An 18,553-nucleotide genomic window follows, 5' to 3' on the forward strand; every position below is an offset into this window, starting at 1 on the left:
TGACACAGCAGCCCCGTGACATGGATCATTCACCTCCTGCTGGTCCAAATGCTCCACAGTAGGAATATATCTGTGTGCATCTATGTCTGTCTGCCTGTTTATATGTGGTGATGCTGCACTGCAAATTTCAGGGCACAGGCAATCACCTGGGGAAGAGTAAGCTAAGTGGGGGACCACAGGTAAGTATAAGACAGCAGGTAGATTTATGCTAAGGAAAGGTCCCAAGTAACTTGTGTTGCACAGTCAGCATCAAGTGGTGGTGTCATTATCAATGTAAGTATACGTATTAAATGAACCAGCCTATAAGCTGAAATGTTGGTTAATGTATGTTTCCAGGGAAGTGCTCCCACACGGGAATCTAAATTTGTATGTACAAGAAAAAGAAGGATGGGGTTGAGAGGAGTGTGCATTCTTTTCTGCCTGTTTTGTAACTTATTTGCAGCCAGGGAGGTGCTTCTGTTTTCTGCTTTTTATGGCCCATATGGTTAAAGGGCAGCATAGCAGGTGCTGGCATGAGAGAGAGTGAAAAGGTGAGACCGAGCCTCCAAGTAGCCACCAGTTGGGATCAGAACCTGGAAAGAGATACCAGTATATGGATGTTCAGCCGAGGAAAAGGAAAAGGAGGAGTGCTTGTGCTGAGCTGAAAATGGCTGGCAAGGCTTTTGGGAAATTAGAATTCAGTTCCACATAGTTCTGCGGTCTGGCTTGGAAACTATGGGTGTACACCCAGCAGTTCTGTTTGCCTTGTGTTTCCTGCTGCTGCTGCTGCTGGAGACGGTTGAACTGAGGTTAGCAACGGAATAAATCTTTAGGAAACACGATAAGACTTGGAGTAGTGAATAAGGGTTTTGTAATGCCAGAAAATTACCCCAGTTTATTTAAACAGAAAATACTCAGTCCTTTCCTTGTTCTTATATATACTCCACAACATGCTTTTTTTCCAGTTGATCATTTCTCTTTGGCCTTTCCAGGAGAGGAAAATTCAAGGAAGGATGTTGTCAGTTTTGTTGTAACTACTTTGTGATCTGAAGAGTTTGCAAGTTGATTTTAATTCTGCATGTAGCAGGTCTAATACTTACTCGGGGTGCTGTATCTGCTCCATCAGTCTTAGGCTCTGAGTGGGAAGGGAGGTATTATCCTGAGCAGATGATGCTATACCACAGCCAGTACCAGCTACAAAGACATAGATAAGTAGGATCAGTTTCTAAATCAGATGCACTCACATCAGAGCACATTTCCGTGGTGGTACCATCACAGAGCTGATGACTGTATGTCATCAAATTAGCATTATGATTGGATTGCAAGCGTGGGTTGCTATTCTTTTATGGAGGGAAACGCGGAGACCTGAAATATTTTTTTCCTATTCAGATGTATTCATAACCCCTTACAGTCATTAGAGATGATGTGTTTTAGTTTGCTGGTTGTTCTAAATGGCAGAAAGTGAATGTGAGTGCTGCAGAGACAAAGCTCTGAAAGCTGTGAGGTTGTAAGGCTGTGCCTGTCGCTGGTTCTGAAGTGAATGGAAGCAATTCATGGAATCATAGAACGTCCTGGGTTGAGAAGGACCACAATGACCATCCAGTTCCAACCCCCTGCTATGTGCAGGGTCGCCAACCAGGCTGCCCAGAGCCACATCCAGCCTGGCCTTGAATGCCTGCAGGGCTGGGGCATCCACAGCCTCCTTGGGCAACCTGTTCCAGTGCATCACCACCCTCTGGGTGCAAAACTTCCTCCTAAGATCCAACCTAAACCTCCTCTGTCTCAGTTTAAAACCATTCCCTCCTGTCCTATCACTGGCCACCCTCGTAATTCCTAGGTTTTGTTCTGTCTTAAAACAGAGCTTTTGTTTTCTCATCCTCAACCTCTTGGATTTAGTTTGGAGGAAGAGATTATCCAGCAGTGGAACATCTGAGTCTTCATTCCATAAATGCCATTTTTCTTGCATTTTTGTGAAGTGTGTGCCCCTCAGTCCCCCATTAAATAGCAACAGAAAGCTTTTCTCTCGAGTTCCCCCTAACTCACTGCAGTTTCTCACTATTCCTGCCAGCTGCTTGTGCTTAGGGTGAGTGGCTTCTGGTTTGGAAACAGCAGTGCTGCTTCTGTGACCAATGACCCGTGATATCTCGGTGCCGTGCTCTTCAGAAAATGAACATGTGTTTGAGGCACCAGGGCTGTCCTCTCCATTTCCTCCTCCCACCTTCTGGGTATGCAACAATATGGATTAAAGCTCCTTAGCAGTGGAGGCCGCCCTTTGTGGCAGGGCATTAATCTGATTTACTGATGGCAAAACAGCCTTCATTTGCCGTAGCATCCCAACGTTCTGCTTTCCAATATGTGCTGCTTATCAGTGCACCGTCAGCCTCTCTATCCAGCTGGTGGCAGCATTTTACAGCTTGGCATTAATCACTGGGTTACATCACGTTGAGACTGCACCTGAATTAACACTCACTCAGCTGTGCTGGTAGTGCAGACATTGCTTGCTTTTCTTTTTCTGAGCATCAGTTACCATCAAAGCATTGAGGTGGGAGAAGAACCCAGTGCTGAAAGAGGCAGCTGAGAATAGCGTGCTTCAGACAGCTCTGCAAGCAACATCACACTGGTATTTTCACTTAAAATCCCTGGTAAGGCTGTTAGAAGAGGAAAACGAAGCATTCCAGTGCCAACATACTTTCAGATCTCCTTTGTCATCAGCTGGTTGGTTTCTTTGTTGGCAGATAGCCTGGAGAAGAGAAGACTGAGAGGGGATTGTATAAGTGCCAATCAGTATCTGAAGGGCAGGACTCAAGAAGATGGGGCCTTTTCCGTGGTGCCCTGTGACAGGACAAAGGGCAGTGGGTACAAATGGAAACATGGGAAGTTCCATGCAAATAAGAGAAGTTCTTAACTGTGAGTGGGCTGAAATAGGCTGCCCAGAGAGGTTCCATATTCTCCTTCTGTGGAGATATTCAGGAACCAACTGGATGCTTTCTATGCCACCCACTGCAGGGAACTGCTTTAGCAGAGGTTCACTTCAGTGCCCTGTTGTCTTCAAGTCAGTACTTATGTATATTGTTCCTTGAACTCAGCCAAATGTAAGCAGCATTTCTAATGGTTGCTCTGAGTTTTGTCCATCGTTTACCTCCTGAATTACCAACACAGAACTTCAAAATGACATCTGAAATTTTGCTCAGCGTTAAAGATATAGCTCAGAAATTTATCCTCATGAGAAGTGGACACAGCAAACATTGACATAGCAGTGACTGATTTTCACTGGCCTTGGATTCTGTTGCTTATGGATGAGCTGTACACCCGATTCTTCAGGGAGCTCTGCAGTTTGCGTTGTAAGCCAAAATGAAGCTGCCTTTATCCCCCAGCACACACATATGCTGCTGATATTACCCCTTGCTGCTCTCTAGGCTGGGGCATTAGAGTTTAAAAAGTGGGGTTGAAAGGGGTTTTGGACAGCTTGTATCTCTTCACTTTCTCCTAGCCATCATTATTTTACAGGTTCGTTGTATCCCTCATCAGCTGTCTATTTTACAGGCTTGTTTGTTTGAGTCTGTTTTTTATCTCCTCACTTGGAGCCTTATTCTCTCATTATATACTTCTTGGTCTCTGTTATCTCTTTTTTTGTGGTAGGAGTACCAGAGTAGTGCGTAATATGGAAGATGAAAGCATGTTGTGGAGTTGTATTGTAGAATAATGGCATTCTTGGAGTTTAAATTACCTTGCATTCCTATTAATTCCTGCCATTTGACTTATTTTATTGACCTCAGCTGTGCTGTTTTCCTTGAATCACACACAGTAATGCCAAGATTCAGAGTGGCAATTATCAGCTGTCATTTATAGGTAAAAATGATAGATTTTTTTTCCCATTTGCAACAATTTACACTTATCTACACTGAATTTTCATGTACTGCACTATTGCACAGTCACTCAGACTCTTACAGTCCTTCTCTTCTTTACTGTAAGCCCTGAATAATTCAGTAGCATTTGCCAACACTGTCACCTTGTGATTCATCCTCTTTTCCAAGCCATCTAAGAACAGGTTAACCAGCACAGACCCTGGCACTGAGTTGGAATCTGCTTTGAGAAGTAATTGCTTTGTCGTGTTCTCTCTGATAACGTTAAGAGATGTAAAATTCAGTAAATTCAGATTGTTCTGTTGCAACTGGACCTGAAAAACAGGCAGGACAAAGTAACTTCTGATAAGGTGAGAGGTGAAGCACTCGTTGTAGGCACGTTGTAATTCTTACTGCTTTTCAGATTTGTTCTGGTGCAGGGTTTGTGTTATCCTTTCCTAGAGAAGAACTTGAAAGAGAGCTTTCTTTTTTGTTTTTCAAGTTTTAGATTCTGTTTAGCTTTTCAAAGCCAGTTATTCTTGCCACTAAAACCCCAGTTCGGTTTTTTTATGGATAGTTGACATGTAAAAGAGAGATGATATCATACATAGGCATTGATCAATTAGCAGTTGATATAAGCAATTAAGGAAATGTTCAGTTTATCTCAGTACTGACCTTTCAGTAGCATGCTCCATTATCATAAGAAATTGATATTCTTGTGGATATGAAGCATGGGATGGGAGGTGAGGCCAGCAGGGCTTCTGCAGAAGGACAGGGGCAGAGGGAAGGCATAGGACTGGGAGAATGGGTGGGCAGGGTGAGGGTGCAGAAAGGGAGAAAGGAATCACAGAATCCTCAGCACTTACATAGGGTTGTAATTTTAAAGTGATGGGAGGTAGGCAAGTCTCTGCTCTTCACAGCAAATTTATGCTTTGCATGAAGATCATTCTTCCATGAGCCACTTAGTCAGAGTTCAGTGGACCTCTGTTGTCTGTGTCTGAGCTGACCTAATGGCAGCAGTGCCCATGTGAGCAGGTATTTCATGGCCAGAAAAAGAATGCAAACATACTTAAAAGACCAGATAGCTTCCAACTTGGAACTCAGAGCTCTAGTAATGTGTGCTTACCCTAAGGCATTCTTCTTAGTGTGCCAGTTACTGCCTCCTGGGCTGTTTCCAGGTTTTTATGTTGACTTCAGCCAGGCCTTGCTGAAGAATCCAGGGCAGCAAGCTAATGGTAGAGCTGAGAGCAGTGCCAAAGGCATGGATGAGAGCAGTGAGGTCTGCATGAAGGGCAAATCACAACTGTGCATCAGACACAAGTAAAAGTAAGATGCAGTGTTCAATTAGGATGTAGAAATATCTGAGAATGGATGGGAGTATGAAAAGTCTCGGCCTGCAGATCTAATGACCGGGTCACTGTCATGCTCTGTAATAAACAATGAGTGATGGATTTCAGCTGGCAGTTCAGGTTTTTTATGAAGCCTTGAAACTTTTCAGGGTATCTAAAACCTGTTTTTTTAAAGAAGAAATCCAGGGCTGATGTAGAAACTGTAATGATGGTAGTAGATCACATCCCTTGGGATGCTTGTCCTGTAGTTAATTTTCCTCATTCCTAAAAGCGTGAACCTTATTTCTAACCTGAATTCATCTGGTTTTTGCCTCTAACTACTGGATCCTATTATAACTTTCTAGAATTAAAGACTTTATTTAATAATCACTTCATTCCATTATTCATAAGCCCGGATCTTACCCACAGTGAACCAAATCTCGTTAAGTTTGATTTATGCAAGGAGGAATGGAAGGCTTTTCACACGGCCGGTGCTCTGCATGCTCTGCCCACAGGTTGTGCCTGGTCCCCAGTGACTCTGTCCCTTCTGGTTTCTTCTGTCTCTTCTTTGTTTCCCAAATCACACCGTGTAATGCTCTCGTTTCTTCCTCCTTAATGTTTTGAGTCATGTTTCCAGTCGCATGTTGAGGACAGGATCTTGATGCTTCTTGAATATCAAGCTACCTTCTTTCTTTAAGCCCCTTTACCCTACACAAATGGTTTAGTAAGGTGATAATTCAACCAATGGTGAATAACCAGTCAGCGTTACATTGCTGGCTTACACACATCATACTTAATCAGATGATAAGCTGTAGTCTTTGGAACTGCACGCTGATGGAGTTTTACTCTGTGTCACTATTTTACCTGAACATGATGTTTCAGAATGTGATGAAACACATGATTTTTTTATATATAAATTGTGCAGATCAGAATCGTTTTCAATTACTGTGGTTTAGGTGTCTCGAGCTCATTGTGGTATGTTACGATTTTATTTCTTTACAGCGGGTTATACTCTGTGATGGAAACATGCATTGTTTGTTACAGAGCCCATTTTACAGCTAGGCAGTGCAGAGGGGCAGCAAAGCACACTGCCTGAATGCAGGCCTGTGAATGCAGTGATGTGCTGCCTTGTCCCCAAGCAGATGGTCAGTGCACCTGGGGAGCTGCAGGACCACGGATGTGTGACATCACTGCTTTCCTGATGAACGTGCAGTTAATTGCTAGGGTTGATTCAGAGCACATACTGACATCATCCGCTCCCAGCCCTCCGTCTCCAGATTTAGAAATGCATGAGGAGAAGGCAGGGCTGGAAGTGATGGTTGGTTGTTTCATTCAGCACTGTATAGGCCGTGCAAAGCTGGCTGCATCTGCTGCATCTGCCCTTCCCTCGCCAGCAGCCTCTTGCTGCGTCCTTTCTCCTCTCCAGTCCAGCAGGGGCGATGGTCCCAGCCCTACCTGCCCATCTCTGTAGTACGCTTTGTGTCCGCATTGTTCAGCAGCACGTCAGCCAGCAGTCCCTGCGCTGCCTGGCAGTCTCCTTCGAGTCATCCATCGAGGATGCCGTCCGTTCGTGTACGTGAGCCTGGGATCCAGCAGCAGAGCCTGTCACAGTGGGATTGATGGGAGGTGGAGGGGAGGGGAGCCCATCCGTCCCGCCGCTTACTATTGGCTTCTTATTACGGCATTCTCCCCTGAGACGCACACTGCATGCTCATTCCCCCTCCCAGCCCCCTCCTCCCCATCCCTTCATTGCCGATGCACAGCGAGAGGCAGCAGCAGCCGCCGCCACGCTTGTCACCAGCCCGAGCTTGCAATGAGCTCATCCTTTTCTCTTTGCAGCTCCAGAACTGCCCCGGCTTTATTGCTCTTATCGCTGCTGCTGTCTGCTCTCACACACAGCCTCAGACACACTGAGCCCTGAGAGCTCTCCTTTGCCTTTCTTGCATCAGAGCTCTCCCACACTCGTTTTCTGCCATTTTCCTGCCTTTTTGGGTACATTTTAGATCCATGTTTTCTTTGGTTTGTTTTTCACATCCTTTCTGGACTCAGCCCGAGCAAACACAGTGGATGATATTTTTCCTCGATTCTTAGCAAAGATGCTTTTCTTGCTCTGAGCTGTAGACGCCCATCTGAGCCTGTTTCCAAGAGCCGGGGCTGGCTCACCTCACCTTGCATTGCACTTCTGGAAACTGGGGTTAGAAGCCTGTTCTTCTCACTCTGGATACTTACTACTTGCTGCTGATGGAAGAAGGGGTACCTTGCAAAACTCCGGCTGCCAAGCTCACCCCGCCTGTCAAAAAGTCCCAGGACATGCATGACGAGAGGAGCAAGCTGGTGAATGAGTATGCATGTCGGGTGCTGGAACTTCTGGGGATGGGGCATCGCCTGTTTGTGCCTCGGCTGCTTGCGGTGAGATCACGTTTTCTTCACATTAAGTCATTGTGAATTTGCCATCTTCCCTCTCAAACCTGCTTCCCCTGGGATTCTTTATGCTGCATGGAAGTGGGAGAGCTCTCTTGGCTTCTCTCAATCCAGCTCCTGGGTGCTGACTGTTCCCTATACCCAGCAAGGCTGGTGTTGTGATACCTGCAGTCACAACCAGGGCTCTTCCCATAAAACATGTCCTAAAGCGGTGAATGCTTTTGTTCTTAGTTCTGTAATGGTTCCTGATAATCATTCTGTGTCTTCTCCCAGGTGCTGCTGGAAAGTGCTTTAATTCACAGCTGCATCAGAGTTCTGTTTTAAACATTTTAGGCAATCATAACAATTAAAGATGTGGTGTATGGTAGGTTTCCGTGTTTGGTTTTGGTAAGGCAATTTAAGTATAAAGAAGTTCAAAATGTTTGTGTGGAATGATCTGGGAGATAAATCGTTAAAGCTGTTTTTTATCTGTCATAGCAAATGATGTCTGTCTGTGAGATGGCCCGAAATTGGTGTGGCATCTTACGGCACTGAGAAGTGCACTTTCATCATCACTGCTGCTGCACAGAACACACCCAAAGCCATTGAACAGCAGAGGATGCAGAGTTGGTCCCTGCCCTGGGTGTGCTCTGGGTGCTGCCCTGGGGTTGGGTGGCACAACACACCAAAATGCCATTTAGGAGCCGTGTCTGAGGAAAGGCAGCTGCTGCTGCTCCACGACTTATTTCCACACCCAGTTTAGCCCCATATTGTGCTGTGTTTGTGTGACCTGTTGTGTATTTTCATGGTGCTGCTGAGCCATCGTGGCGTGTTCTGCGGCGCCCTCGGATGAGTGGTGGTGTAAGATGCTCAGCGTTGGAGTAACGGGAAATAATAGGAAGAAAGAAGGGTGGTTAGTTGCACCTGCGTGTTGCGAGTGTCATAACATGACAGGTGCAATATTCACAAGCTCACAGATTGCAAGTGAAGTGAAGGGCAGTTTGGGTATGTCTGCAATCACTTGTAGAACTGGGTGTAGCCATGGACTGATAACGTGTGGCTGAAGATGCTGTGTGTGAGCACAGTGCCTGCATGGCTCCTGCTGCTCCTCAGCACTCCTCCACCCCATTTTGCAGCCTCAGTGCTGCTGATCTCCTGGGAGAGGGCTGCCAGGTCGTTCTGAATTGGTTTGTGATGAGACAGAGTCACTAGGCTTTTTCACTTGATTCATCAGGCTTTGGAACTGGCCCTCCAGGTAGGGAATACCAGGAAATTGGTGGACTTAATCACCTGGACAACAAGCTTTGCTGAATGATGTTGTTACGGTTATTAAAAAAAGGAGGAAAAGGGCAAAATGATGCTAATAATGCCTGTTCTCTTAAAGAGGTTTGATTGACATTCATCAGTATTTTAGATGGCAGATGGAACGTTACCTTCTGTAGTCTGGATCTGCAAACACCGGTGGTGTTTGGAGCAGAGGTGCAGCAACTTAAAACCACATCTAGGTGTGTTAAAGATTAAATATGGTCTGATAAAGTACTGTAGGGTCACTTGAAAGCATTCTGGATTTACTGGTAGGATGTATGATAGTATGAGTATGGCTGGGTTCTCCTCTGCCTTCCAGTGGCTCTCTTCTTCCATGCCCATTAGGCTGTGCAACAGGAGGTTTACGCTCACTGGCATTCCATAGAAATCCTAAACAGAAATACAATGTATGCTTAATTCTGTAGAAATTACCATGGAATTGTTCAATCTATTTGGATAAAAGAGGAAGAATTAAATCAGGGATACTCAGTGTGGTTGATCGGAAGTTTCTTCTGCTCCCTTAGTTTGCAGCTGGGATCAGGGGATTTAGTTGGGAGAGTCAATGAGGAATGAGACTGCAGAACGAATAATTAAAGATGGCAAAATTAAATTAAAGGAAAAAAAAGCCAGGCCTTTGTCTTAATCACATTTCCCTCAGCATTTTGAGAAGATAGTGGTAATAATAAGATAAACCCACTATTACTGAAGTCTGTTACAAAGAAGAGCTCAGGTTTTCTGTTCATGCTTTTCAATCATCTGCACATTCCCAGCAGTTCATCTGTAGGCTTCAAAGCTTCCCTGCTACTTGTGCAAAAGGGCTTTTCCTTCCTTTCAGCCATTCCATATCAGGCCATTTTGTGAATCTACTGAAATATGTGGGAAGGACACTTGAGGAGACATTGAACCAAACCCTACGAGGCAAGCAGAGACTTCAGAAGTGCATAGATCTCAATGAGTCTCCTCTTATGCCTGTCTTTTTAACACATGTTTTAAACAGAAATATGATTATTTAAGAATTACCTCTCGAATATTAAAAAATGCCCTGGGGTCCCCAGGTGCACAGCAGTGCCATGTACCTGCCAAACTGGAATTAGCGGCTCATTAGGCCTACAGATGGCTGAGGGAAAGAAGCTGTTGGTGAGATCCTTGAGCTGAGTGATAGGAACCAGCACATTTACAGAGCCCTGCCAGTCAAACAGCTGCCAGAAGGGCCTGGAATGTCTTTGTGATTTATAGATTAAGATCACAAAATGTCACAAAATGTGAATCATTGAATATCAACAATGCTACGTACTTCTCTTGGACTACATATACATCCATCCATCCCTCTTTCTAAGTACACGTACATATGTACTTATATACACACACTGGTTTTTGTTGTTTCCTGTTCTTAATTAGTACCTGAAAAGGTTTGTTTGCATAATGTACACAAATATATATATATATATATACACACAAAATAGATGGCCCAGTTAACATTGGTCTTAAAAGGTTACTTTGATTTCTTGTCTACAATGTTGTGAAAGTAATTGGTTTGAGGGCTGTTGCAGAGTCATTGTAGCAGTGATACAAAAGGAACCCTGGGAGAACTGCCTCCAAGTATGAATTTTTACTCATCTTTGTTGTTCTGATATATTTGCCTCTGTCTTTTTTGGTATTTGTTTGTTTTAATGAAGTGCTATGGATATAAAGGGTTGGTGCCTTTGCTTCTCTGAGGTTTGGTGGGATAACTTAAGTGTTGATCTTAAATGTTTTTAAAGGTAAAGAAATACAAGAGCCCAAAATTCATGATGTTAATTTTTTGGAAAGCTAAAGCAAAATATACAATTCAGATAAAAATGTTTGCTTGAAATTAGAGCAGCTCAGCTCCTACTAAAAAGGTGGAACTCTGACAACAAGTGTGCTCCATTGTTTAGTGCTAGGAGCAACTGTCCAGGAGCTGTGATTGAAAACATCCTCCCACTGTGTCAGAAGCCACAGCAATCAGCCTGTGAAATCAATAACAGCAGCAAAATGGGGTTTTAGAGGCTGCCCCTGTCCCCCTAGCAGCTTCCTCAGAGCTGTGGCTGGGCTGCAGGGCTGTGAGGACAAGAATGCAGTAAGGCAGATCTACAGTGGAATAGGGAAACCTTTCTGGTCCATATAGTGATCACAGCTGTCAGCATTGCTGAGAGAGGAGGGCGGTCATTTTCAATTAAGCTGAGCATCCAACACTTACTGCCCGCAGAGTGCTGGGGTCACCATGCTGGGGGGTGTTGGAGAACTGTGGAGATGTGGCACTGAGGGATGGGGGAAGTGGGCATGTTGGGATGGGGTTGGACTTGGGGATCTTAGAGGGCTTTTCCAGCCTTAACAGCTCCATGATCGATCAGCACTGTCCAGCTAACACTGTCCAGAGCTGTGTCATGACACTGCTGTGATGCTGTGCCCTGTGGTTGCTTTGGCACAGCTCATCTGCAGTGGGGCATAGCACACATTGCCCTAGCAAACCTGGTCCAGATGGAAAACTGCCTTCAGAAGAGGAATCGGATGCCTTGGCGAGAATTGTGTTCACGGGTGGGTCTGATTCATTGGATACCTCAGCACCAGCTTGCTGTCAACATGACATCGGCCTTGCCTCGGCCAAGCAGCCCTCCTGCCAAATTACTGTGGGCAGAAGTGGATGTGTTCATTTGTAAAGCTGAGCAGGGCTCATCAGCATCTTGATGGCAGCTGTTCTTGTGTGCCTGCAGGGATGACCCAGCGGCTTCCTGGCTGCCAAGGAAGGGAGAACCCAACAGATCTTGAGGGAACTCTGAGCAGATTCTGTGAATCCTGCAGTTGCAGGGAAACAGATCCTCCAAAGCCACTTCAGCTGCACTTAGCGATTCCTCACTCTGTGATTAATGCAGCAGAAGCTATTAGTAAGTGCTCAGCAGGGCATGCAGTATAATAATCTGTTGGAATATGTGATGGATAACCATGCACAGTGCAGGTTTCTTCCTCATGTAGTGCCTGAGCTGGCATCCAGCAGTTTGCCTTTATGGGGGGGCTGTGTTGTCCCTCACGTGTCAGTGATGGCACTAAGGTCTGACTCACCCTGCTGTACATTGGCACAGTTTTCTTTATTCCTTCTGCTTCGTAAAGAATTCCTGTTTTGAGGTGACATCCTGCCTGTGTTCTCTGCATGTCTGATCTCTGTGAGCCTCTTAAGGGAGCTGTCTGAAGGCTTCTGTTTAGCTGCAAGATCTCATTGTGTAGTTCTTGCAGCTCCAAAAATGAATTCATTTGTCCCTGAGTCATGAATCATATTTCCTCCTCAGCAGCAGAATGGGATTAGCGCAGAATGTTTCACATTTCTGACCTGTTAGGCTCGATACCACAGCGAGAATACAGCCTTAAGACAGATATAGAAATAAACATGGGAAACGTTCTCTGGCACAGTGTTCTCTGAGAAATGGTGTCACAGACTTCTGCACACTGACTTGCTGGTGCCTCCTATGAGTCATATGCATTTCTGCTTCTGCTGTTAATGTCTGCAACCATATATATCCATATATATATATATATATTGTCTTCTTAGAGCAGCGTTATAAAAGCCAGCGCTGTTACAAAGCATAAGCTCTCTAAAAACATTACAGATTCCCTTGTTTCTTTTTTCCTTGTTTTTTCTTTTCTTCCTTGAGCTGCAGCTTGACAGGCTTTGCTAGAATCACTTTCTTACCCTGCAGGTACAGAAGGACAACATACATCCGTGTGTGGCAGAGGCTGCCCCTCTCTGCATAGCGTTCCTCAGCTAAGTTTTAAGCTCTGGTTTGTTTTATGAGATAGGACTTAAAGAGTTGACAGCAAAGGTGATGTCTTTTGAGCCGGTGTGAATATCAGTGCTTTGGAATACATTCAGTAAATGACAAATCTGGTGAAACAGCATGACTTAATGTTCTCAGCGTTTATAGAGCAGTTCTTTGTGTTCGGTTGCAGACCTCCAAAGAGGACCTTCTACAAGCAGATTTCGAAGGAGCTTTAAAATTCTTCAGGGTTCAGTTGCCCAAGAGGTACAGAGCTGAGGAGAACGCCAGGAGGCTGATGGAACAAGCCTGCAACATCAAGGTAAGGCAGTCTGTGTTTCTGCTCATGGCAAAAGTAAGGTGCAATGCTAAAAGAGTACAGCGCTGAACTTTTCCCTCTTTGCTTTTCAACAAGCTTTGTTATTAGAATACTAAACTCGTGATCCAACAATGGGATGATCAGAACTCTCTAATTCATTGATTGCTATATAAGCAGTGGTAGCAGCAGCACAATAAATCGAATAATCACGTAGTCACGGGTCATAATTATTTGTTTTGTCCTGATGCTGTTGATTTGCAAAGTGCTGCTGTGTGATACAGTTGTATTGAAGTAGAAACTGAAATCCTGTTTGCTTATCAAGCTTACTGAGATGGAAAATCTTGTTATCCAAAGCTGTGCTGCCAAAAGGGAGCCTTGGAGAACATCTGGAGCGCTGGTGTTGGGCTTGGAATGAGTGGTAGCAAACCAGAGGAGCCTGACTCCATTTTGTTGGTGGAAATCTATTAAAAAGGGCTATAGACATTCATAAAACTGTCATTTGAAAGGCTGGGCATTTCTTCTGGGATTTTTATGTTGTTGGATTATGTCTAGGGTTTTGATATCTGGTCTGTTGGTGTGGCCCTGCGTTGAGCTGGCACTGTATGGTGGGGACAGAAGGATCCTCTCACCGTCAGCTGTTCCTTGTATCTCTCCATGTATTTATGCATTTGCTTTTGTGCTGCTTAATTTCACCATTTATTAAGCAAGAGCTCTTTCCATTCTGGTTAAAACATTGATCTTGTCAAAGAGCGGAGCTTGCCAGACTAATGATGATTCCAGCCAGAAACGGAGATGATCTGTGCAAAGCTTTTATGAAAATTGGATTTGAGATTTGAGCTCTGCTGCTGAAAGAGTTCCTGGGAGTAAAAGATGGTTGGATGTTTCATGTTTAGTTTTTTGCTCTGCTCTCAGCAATGAGTAACTGAACAAGCACAGTCAAATTATCTTTTTGCTCTTAATGACTGGTCAGTTATACATCCCTACTGAGGCATTCCGTGCTGCCTTGGCTATGTCAGCTCCATGTCACATTAGAACACGGGGGTTGGACTGACTTCATGTTCACAGCTGTTATAGATTTGGATCAATTTTTCTCACTTTTGCCAACAAAATGTCTCTAGAGAGCTAAGTCTGAATGAAGAGAAGGTAAACCTCTGGCTGCAGGTGGCACGGGAACTATTTGATGGGCTTCATCGCCCATCAAAAAAAAATCAACTGAACAGGGGCAAGCTGATTGAGAGTAATTAGTGTGGGTTTATGGAGGGGAAATCACACTGGTGGCTTCTGTGATGAGGTGGCTGGTGTAGGGGATGAGCGCAGTAAGACTTCTGACACCATGACATCCTCATAGACAAAATGCTGAAGCGTGGACTGGGTTGGTGGACAAAGGGTGGACTGGAATGTGGCTGAGCTGCCCAGCATCAGTGGCTGTGACTGGCAGCTGTACCCAAGGGCTGCTTCATTGGCAGCCTGCAGAATGGAGCAGGAGCATCCTCAGCAAGTTGCAGGTGGTTTGGGGTTGTTTAATCTTCTCAGACTTGAGTGGTGATCAGTCACAGTAATGGTTTGCCCCAGGGGTTGTGGACTCTCCATCTCAGGAGGCACTGGCAACACAAGTGGCCCTGAGCAGCCAGCTGTCCTTCACCCTGCTGTGTTGGACAGCATCTTCTATAAGGTCTGAAGTTCTGTAATTAGATACTATAATTGTGGCATAGGTGTACAAACAGGAGCTAATAATTACAGAAGTTGACATGGTCAAATAGGAAATTATGGTCTTGATAATTATTGTCAGAAGAGGATACACATAGAATGCAGAGGTTGTGTGAAGGGTATTTTTCTGTCTTGTTGAATGCAGCAAAACCTGTTCTGTTTAAAAAACTATCAACAAACAGACCTCCAACCATGTACTTGCTAAAGAATAAATTGGGCACCATGTGTCTGTCACTGCTTCTCACTCATGTGTTAGTATTTGTAGGCCAAACACCAGATGTTTTTAGGGTAAGTATCACACAGTAAGTGCCAGAGATTGTTTCAGGACTGTAAACTAATGGCTGAGGCATAACAACTTGAGATCAAAATTGTGATGCATCCAGGCTTCATGCTCTTGATCTGTCTTCTCCAGAGTGTCATGGTCTGTTTTGCATTGCTACAAAACAGGACCTTACCCAAGTAATAATCCACCTCTTGGTCCTTTCCCCCCCCCCCCCCCCATGTATTTTACCCTGAGCTCTACCTATCATGGTTCTAGAGAAGGCAAATGAGAAAATGTGTGGTGTGTTTTTCTCCTTCACACTGTGGTTTAACTCAGGATCTCAGGAGCTAACCCTTGGATTTTGAAGGTGCTGTGTTGGAAGTAGTAGTTTTGTCATCCTATTTTTAAAGCAAATCTGAAAGAATGAGCATCAGACTCTCCCTTGAGAACTGTTCTGTGAATACAAAGAAAAAGCTCCCATTAACTGAAATATGTATTTAAAGTGTGGTAGAGGCTGTCTCATTCAATTAAGGGTTATCCATGGTGGTTACTCACCAGGTCTGAATTTCCATAGCTTATCAGTGAGGAAATCGCTGTGATTGAAATCAATGGAATTAGAAAGAACTGTTGCATTTATTGGCACTGATTGGTGGATGGCATTCCATGGCTGAGGAATGTTTTGTGGGGCTCCATACCCTGAAATAATATTGCCTAAGAAGCTTTCTCTTGTTTCTCGTGTGTGTGTGTTACACAGGTGCAGAGTTAAGGTCCCACTAATATCTGGCTGATGTATTATATCCCACATTTGCAGAATGCAAGGTTTGTTCAGCTGAGGGAGGCTGAATTGGGAAGGTCTCTGCTGAGTTTCTTAGGGTAGATGGAGACCTCTGTTGCACAGATTTCCCAGCTCAGAGTCACTCAAACAAAGCAAAGGCCTTAATTCTCTGAGTAGGGTGGCAGGTGCTAATTTAAGGGCTAATAAAACTTTTATTAAAGACAAAAATGGCAAATGATGAAAATTTAGATATAATATCTGGGAGGTTTTCCTCCTTTCTTTCCTTTTGGTCTTCCAGTCCACAATGACCTGGTGTTCTTACACTTGGCTTCAGTCGGTTGAGTTGTAGATTGGGACAGTGGGAGTCTCACTGTGAGATTTTCGCCATCCAAATGCTTTCAGCCCATTTAGGTAGCAGGGTTTGGTGTTCAAACTGGAGTTTCAAAGCTGGTACCGTGCTGACGTGGATGCAGTATTGCTGTCTGATCTGGAAGCGAGTTTTTGCAGGCGTGGTTTAACAAGGAATTACACACTGATTTTTGTGAATTTCAGCAGAAAGAAGGAAAAGTAGCTCTCTTGCTCTCCTGTTCCCTCTCTAGGACATTCTGTCTCTTTGTGTTTGTGTATTTATCTGGTTAGTCAGATAATAGTCCATGGATGGAGCAGAAAGCCCTGCGTCTGGACAACTTTCTTCTTCCTCTGGTTCTACCCACAGTGCATCCAATTCATCTGCTGCTGTGAAGGGCAGGAAGAAGATTGCACCTTCTTGGTGCAGAAGATTTATCACCTTCTTGAGATAAGGCCAAACCAAATTGAAAAGAATAGTGTTTAGATCTGTAAAAAAACTTTGCTGTGCCTGGATATGAATTCTTATTAAAAGCCAATGATCAATTCCACTTATTATGTCGGTGCTGTTATCTCCAAAGCACAGGATCCTGTTGTTGCCATAGGAAGGCAATGGGTTTTGATGCCCGCTCTGTTTTCACCTTCAGCTTCTTCCTTCCTGCTTGGCTTTGTGCATGATGACCTGGCATCTGACAGTCAGATTGGAGTGCCTGCAGTGGATGTGGATGTTTAATATTCTGTCATCTCAGTGATAAGTGTCAACTGTGTGGAAGAAGCCATCAGCTGAAATCAGTTTCAGCTAAGAAATACTTATTTATTGAGCTCTGTGTATGTGGTTTTCCAGTGAGCAGACTGTGTGGTGAGCTAAGATTCTTATGATGATTAAGCATTAGGAAAGCTGCTCTTTCTTTTACTTCTTCTTTTAAATTTACTTGGAGTAGGTATTGCCATTTGTGTATGTACTGCCGGATGGTTATTACAAGGTTACAGACGATCTACAGAGATGGCTGTCCCTTGCTTTCCTCCACAGTAACCTGAAGTTACCTGACCTTAATTCAGAATGACTGGGCATGTCAACTGGAGCCTAGCCAGAAGTTTTTGTTGCATGTTGTGTTTGCATTTGGAGCATGCAAAACTGTTAGGGTTTTAAGTTGGATCATCGTCTTCACTAGGAGAAACCCCAGTTTTGGGGGCAGAGAGGGGAATTAGTTTTATCTTCCATCCTCTTTGTGAAAAGGGTTCTGAAAATAGCACAGAGAGCCGGTGATAAAGTGGCACTGAGTCTCAGTGATGTTTCTCTCCTGTCAGGTATATCACAGTTAAAGTAACTCGGTTCTATGAGAAACTGATTCTTTTTGTTTCCTAAGCTGAATCAGATGCATTTGAATTCCAGGTGCAAGTTGGCTGAGGGGGGTTTGAAGGGTCCTGGCTAATACGGTGACAGGTTAAGATATTGTATGAACAGATTTCTACCTCCAGTGGCCCGCAGGTCAACTGGTTGCAGAGTATGTCGGGTTCCCACTGTGAATGTGGGAATTGTTTTGGTTGTTCTCCAGAAGCAGAAGTCTCAACTCTTCTTTGTTTTTGATGAATGCCTTGAGTTTGAGTATAGTGGAAGACTGTGATGACGGTACCCAGCAGGCTGCAGTGCCTCTTGTTCGCAGTGTGATGTGTTCCTCCTGTGGGCAGCTCTGTGATGCACAAGAGGCTGTAGGGAAAAAAATAATCATAGAATCACCAAGATTGCAGGAGACTTCCAAGACCATCCAGTCCAACTATCCACCTGTCACCAACATTGCCCACTAAACCACGGCCCTCAATATAGCATCTTAATGTTTCTTGAACACCTCCAGGGAAAGTGACCCCACAACTCCCTGGGCAGCCTGTTCCAGTGCCTGACCTCATGGAGAAGAATCTATCTCAGGATCAGCACTTATAACCACGCTTCATATAAACATAACTCCAGGTCTGCCTGTTCTGTGGAGGAAGATGCAGTTGAATGTGCAGCCACTGAAATACCTATAGAAAAGAGCTGTGCACCACACTTACATTGGCCAGGAAGTGTTCCTTCAACACTAACAAAACCATCGAAGCTCCTTCCTGGAGGTGCAAATCCATCTCTCATTCTTCTGGACTATTTTAAGCAGTCAGACTGAGGAAGAAAATCCTTGCCGTGTTGTCAGGTCTGCTCTGCTGTTTGGGTAATGAAATGAGGGAACAACTTTTGAAGCACTCAGAGTGCTACTCTGAGAGTACTACTGAGACCTGAGGGTAGGCTTTAAAAATAAACTTAAAAAAAGCATTAAAAAAAAGACAAAGGCTGACAATGTTCCCTTCTCTTTCCCCTAGAGCTTTTGCAAATGAACAAAGAAAAGACATTGAGGACAGTTTCTTTATGCATGTGTATATATATTGCTGATGTTTGGTTTCTTGGGCACCTGCAGCTGAAGTTCTTTGCTTCAAAAATAAGTGAGCAAACAAAGCTATGTATAGAAAGATGGCAGTGTGCATTTTATACATGCAG

The 18,553-nt window shown here is 44.3% G+C and overlaps 1 protein-coding gene across 9 annotated transcripts in view; it reads left to right on the forward strand.

Moving 5' to 3' along the window:
* The window catches only part of RABGAP1L (RAB GTPase activating protein 1 like), a 160,482-nt gene that overhangs the window by 107,245 nt on the left and 34,684 nt on the right, over positions 1-18,553 (forward strand). For 8 of the 9 annotated variants that reach the window (XM_015869566.2, XM_015869565.2, XM_015869563.2 and 5 more), the window contains one exon: positions 12,815-12,943. In XM_015869566.2, coding sequence (XP_015725052.1) covers positions 12,815-12,943 — 129 coding nt within the window. Of the gene's footprint in view, positions 1-6,891; positions 7,559-12,814; positions 12,944-18,553 lie in introns of those variants that run through there. The other variant, XM_015869568.2, reaches the window with a different exon arrangement.

The sequence above is a fragment of the Coturnix japonica genome, chromosome 8 (assembly GCF_001577835.2).
Source record: "Coturnix japonica isolate 7356 chromosome 8, Coturnix japonica 2.1, whole genome shotgun sequence".
NCBI lineage: Eukaryota > Metazoa > Chordata > Aves > Galliformes > Phasianidae > Coturnix > Coturnix japonica.